This window comes from Physella acuta, unplaced genomic scaffold, assembly GCF_028476545.2.
Source record: "Physella acuta isolate Inbredline_101_S28 unplaced genomic scaffold, ASM2847654v3 ptg001871l, whole genome shotgun sequence".
Taxonomy (NCBI): Eukaryota; Metazoa; Mollusca; class Gastropoda; family Physidae; genus Physella; species Physella acuta.
In genome coordinates this window covers 112,501-117,487 of record NW_026733377.1, presented here as the reverse complement: position 1 = coordinate 117,487, position 4,987 = coordinate 112,501, and the positions used below count along the sequence as shown (strand labels likewise).

The 4,987-nt window shown below is 39.6% G+C and overlaps 1 protein-coding gene across 3 annotated transcripts in view; it reads left to right on the top strand.

Moving 5' to 3' along the window:
• The first annotated feature begins 225 nt into the window (after positions 1-225).
• LOC131930981 (uncharacterized) overlaps positions 226-4,987 on the top strand; it is an 11,756-nt gene continuing 6,994 nt past the window's right edge. Inside the window, exons 1-3 of one of the 3 annotated variants that reach the window (XM_059287653.1) lie at positions 226-379; positions 720-847; positions 1,481-1,632. In XM_059287653.1, coding sequence (XP_059143636.1) covers positions 727-847; positions 1,481-1,632 — 273 coding nt within the window. In that variant the 5' untranslated portion in view covers positions 226-379; positions 720-726. Of the gene's footprint in view, positions 380-707; positions 848-1,480; positions 1,633-4,987 lie in introns of all 3 variants that reach the window. The other 2 variants (XM_059287652.1, XM_059287651.1) reach the window with 2 other exon arrangements.

Here is a 4,987-nt window from a genome sequence, read left to right as displayed (position 1 = left end):
TCTGTATCCATTTTGACCTGGTCAAGCTCCTAAACAAAAATATAATCTTCTCACACCTACAACACCTCAGGGTTAACTCCCCTGAAATCTAATTAATTAACCCTGTCGTAACTGGGCCCACAAGGACCTGCAATGGCAACGCCCATGAATTCAACAACTAAGGCAGAACTCACGCAGACGACAAAATATATTTGAAAAGAACATCAACCGGAGATAATGGAATGTTCAGCTGTTGCCAGATTATAAAGAATTTATATTTTAATGAATCTGATAGGGCTCTTAGACACGTAGCTGGTCTTTGGTGTACACAGTTAGCTGTGGTTTAGTCTAGACAGCTGTGGTTTTGTTCAGACAGGTATCTGTGGTTTTGTTGAGACAGGTATCTGTGGTTTTGTCAAGACGTTTAGCTGTGTTTTTTACGACAATCTCAAATTTTGTCTAGGCAATTATTGGTTTGTATGACATCCGTTGTTTTGTCTAGACAGCTGTGGTTTTGTCTAGACAACCGTGGTTTTGTCAAGACCGTTAGATGTGGTTTTGTCTAGACAGCCATGGATTTGTCTAGACAACCGTGGTTTTGTCAGGACCGTTAGATGTGGTTTTGTCTAGATATCCGTGGTTTGTCTAGACAGCCGTGGTTTTTTTCTAGACAGTTACCTGTGCAGTTGTATGAACATATAGCTGTTTGTTTTCCCTGTTGTTTCTAGTCCGACATAAAGACGAACCATGCAGGTACCGAAACAGTTATTGATCAAAGAGAAACTGATCTTTCTCACTCTGTTGGTGGCCGTGCTGTTGACAAAAACTTCAGCAGAGAGCGAGAGCGAGAACGAGAGCGAGAACGATGGTAAGATAAGATTTTATTTTAAAACTGCCACGGTCATTGTTAATACATGTAGGGTTTTCTTTTTGTTCTCGCGAACAGTTCTTTCTAGTTCGGCATGGCATAATCCAACGGTTCTTAAACTAGAGTCCCCCCCTCCTTACTGGTGCTAGGGGAGATGTGAAATGGTTTAACAGAAAAGTTAAATCCATATTAATAGTATATATATATATATATATATATATATATATATATATATATATATATATATATATATATATATATATATATACATATATATATATATATACATATATACATATATACACATATATATATATATATATATATATATATATATATATATATATATATAATATACAACCTATAAATGTCCGGATGAAAAATGTATAGGTTTGGTGATAATGGGTAGTGGGTAGGGTAAACTTAAGAACAAAACAAGATATATTTTGGAGCAGAGTTAGAATAAAATATTGAGTCAAAGTTAGGGTTAGTGTCGGTATTGTATTTGGGGGATCATAGAAATAAAACAGCAGGATTGATTAATGATTGTAGACGTGTTTAAAATGTTTTGATTCACGACTTTTTAAAAAATCTAAAACTGATTTCGTGTATTTTTGTTGTTGGTGGTTTTAGCTGAACCTACGAAGTACAGCAGGAACTTGATGCATTTCATGTCGCTCTTCACGGGACGGTTCGTAAATGCAAAATTTGAAGAAAACTATCAGAGCTCGAAGCTCGATTTTAAAGTAACCATCAAGCCTGTCTCTATGCCAAAATTTGACAAGGTAAGTCATTCACCTGTCTGAATGCCCAAATTTGACCAAGTAGGTCATCTGTCTCTAAGCCAAAATTTGACAAGTAGGTCATTCACCTGTCTCATTGCCGAAATTTGACAAGGTAGGTCATTCATCTGTCTCTTTGCCGAAATTTGACTAGGTAGGTCATTCACCTGTCTCTTTGCCGAAATTTGACTAGGTAGGTCATTCACCTGTCTCTATGCCAAAAATTTGACCATGTAAGTCATTCATCTGTCTCATTGCCGAAATTTGACTAGGTAGGTCATTCACCTGTCTGTACGCCAAAATTTGACTAGGTAGGTCATTCACCTGTCTCTATGCCAAAAATTTGACCGTGTAAGTCATTCATCTGTCTCATTGCCGACATTTGACTAGGTAGGTCATTCACCTGTCTGTACGCCAAAATTTGACTAGGTAGGTCATTCACCTGTCTCTATGCCAAAATTTGACTAGGTAGGTCATTCACCTGTTTGTACGCCGAAAAATTTGACTAGGTAGGTCATTCACCTGTCTCTATGCCAAAAATTTGACCATGTAAGTCATTCATCTGCCTGTACGCCAAAATTTGACTAGGTAGGTCATTCATATGTCTGTCCGCCGAAATTTGACCAGTTAGGTAATTCACCTGTCTCATTGCCCAAATTTGACTAGGTAGGTCATTCAACTTTAACGACACATTTTCTCATGAAAAGTAACTCTCAGCACAATCTTAATCCCTAATCCATAACATAACCATAAACCTGGACTATATCTGTCACTAACATTTAATCCCAGCACTGAATGGAGTGGCGTTACTAGGTCGGGTGCCCCTCCCCCTCCAACAACGTAATAAAATTATAGGCAAATGTGGTGTCATCCCGATCCTTGATGGTACCACAATGTGCCCAATCAGGCAAATACATTAAAACAACTTTTTAAAACTAAATTTTTAAATCAAGTTTCTCATTAAAATTAGTATCTTTCAATTTTGGTGTCACGTGATTTGCTGTCACCCCTCCCCCCAGATGGTATCACCGGGCTCGGCTCACGCCCCACCCTCGCCTTGTGACAATACTGCCTACATAAACTAACCCTCAATACTAACGTTTATATTCTCCATTCAATTTTTTTGATAAATTACCTTATACACCCATCCTACCCTAGATAGGCCACTTTAAATTCTTGTGATAACGCCCGCACTACTTTAGTTATATAATCTACTACGCTATGCTCAGTCTAACCCAGAGGCATTAGGGGGCGCCAAAATGGGTTGTAAAAACAAATTAAAATGTCACTTTAGCTGCATTTTTGCAGTTTGAGGGGGTGGGGGGGGGGCAAATCGAAAGTTTGGGGGGGGGGGGGGGGTTGCAAATCGAAAAGTTGAGGGGGGGGGGGGGTGCAAATCGAAAATTTGCTCCCGAGGGGGGGACGCCAAATTGAAAGTTTATCCCCGGGCAACCCTAGCGACTCCCTTATAGAATTTCTAGACGCCAATACTCTCGATCTATCTATACAAAGCTGAACTAAAAAACATGGCCGCTCGCCACGTCAACAAACAAGGGAAACAACCGAACAAATTAACCCTTTATTACCCCGCGTTACATCGTTCCTGTGAGTCTTATATTTAATTGATTATTACAGCAGGCTATAGATTACAACCCAAACATGAATGTAGTTGTGAAATTATATTTAAAAAAAACGTCTTGTAAAAAATGTGTAGTCTAGAAGTAATAAAAACAAACTATGTAATATTTTTGTACAGTTGTTTGTAAAGAAGAATCCGTTGGGGATGAAGTTTCGAGTCAATTACTGCTCCAAACAATGTATGTGTCAACTAACGTACATACACACGTTACACAAAATGATGCGTCGTATGGTATTAAGGCGACCATGTCGCATATATTTATGGCGCGTCATACGGTACTAAGACGATCGTATCGCATGTTTTTTGACGTGTCGTATGGTACTAAGACGACTGCATCGCATATGTCTTGGGGCTGGAATAGTCAGCCGTGCCTCATTCGTCTTAGGCTTACGTGGCGCTTACCGACTCACACACGCACACATACGCATGCGCGCACACACACTCTCTCTCTCTCACACACGTACACTTATACACACTCACACACACACACACGAGCCCTATTGGTCGGGTGCATTTTTTCAGGAATCTTTTTTGTCGTGTGCTATTTTGAAATGGGTTTTCAATTATCCCATATTTATATTAACGTTAGAACACGATGGTGTACACATATTGAAAGACGTTCTATTTAATTTAATCCTATAATAATGAGATTTGTTTTTCAATGTGTTTACTTTGTTTGGTAATTAGATTGCTGATAACATATTGTGCCTCTGAAATAGGCACAACGATTTTAATTTTGAGCAGATGATTTCAGTGGCGTAGCTGGGGAAGGGTTGGTGCTACGACCGCCCCTAAGAGGGCGCTAAACTGAGTACAAAAAATCTCTAACTGAGATATATTACTACATTGTAATAAACTGCTATGTGGCTCTTCAGACTGATTTAACTATTTTCTACAACGACCTAAAAACCGTTACATGAAAGTGGCTGGTATAAAGCGACCCAGGTCTTTCCAAATGGGAGGGGAGGGGGGACATTTTTGCCAATGTAAATAAATATATAAATGGGGTGGTCGCAGAATCGATAATTGTTCGCCCCGGACGCGGGAATGGGTGGCTACGCCTCTGATTCTTTTCGTTATTAAGAAGCCTGTAATATATTACACATGGCGCAATTAAATAAGGGAGATGTCAGGGAATATGGGAGGTCAGGGAATAGGGGAGGTCAGGGAATAGGAAAGTTGTCATAAAGTAATAGTGTCAGAAAGTAGTGTCACTTGCAGGGGGGGGAGGTGGGGTGGGGTGCGAACATAATAGGGTGTCGCCAGACCTAGTTACGTCACGGATGAAAAGAAGTGCTTCCTTTATCTGGGGGGGGGGGGGGCGAAAAATGCAAGTTTGACCATATGTGTAGGAAGAGGCACTCTTGTAGTCTGTGTGCTTCAACATGCCTGCCTTCTTCTTTGTCGTTCTTTATTTTAGTGTTCGAAGAGATCCCCTGCAACATATACGTGTCAATTTGTTATGCGCCTTTGAGGCCACTGACTCCTATTTCTGCCTGTTTTTTTATTTCATTTGGATTTGCTTCCATAGCCTTTGTCCAACCAAGAACAAAATATAAGGCAACAGTTGTTTGATTTTGGAGTTGACACCATGCATGTGTTTACGGAGGTGGTTTTTTGATGAGCACTAGTTTTACTAGAGCTATATCCTATAGTCAGATGTTAGATGTGTTCTTTATTGTTTGCCCATATGGTTTATATTTTAGTTCAGTGATTGCT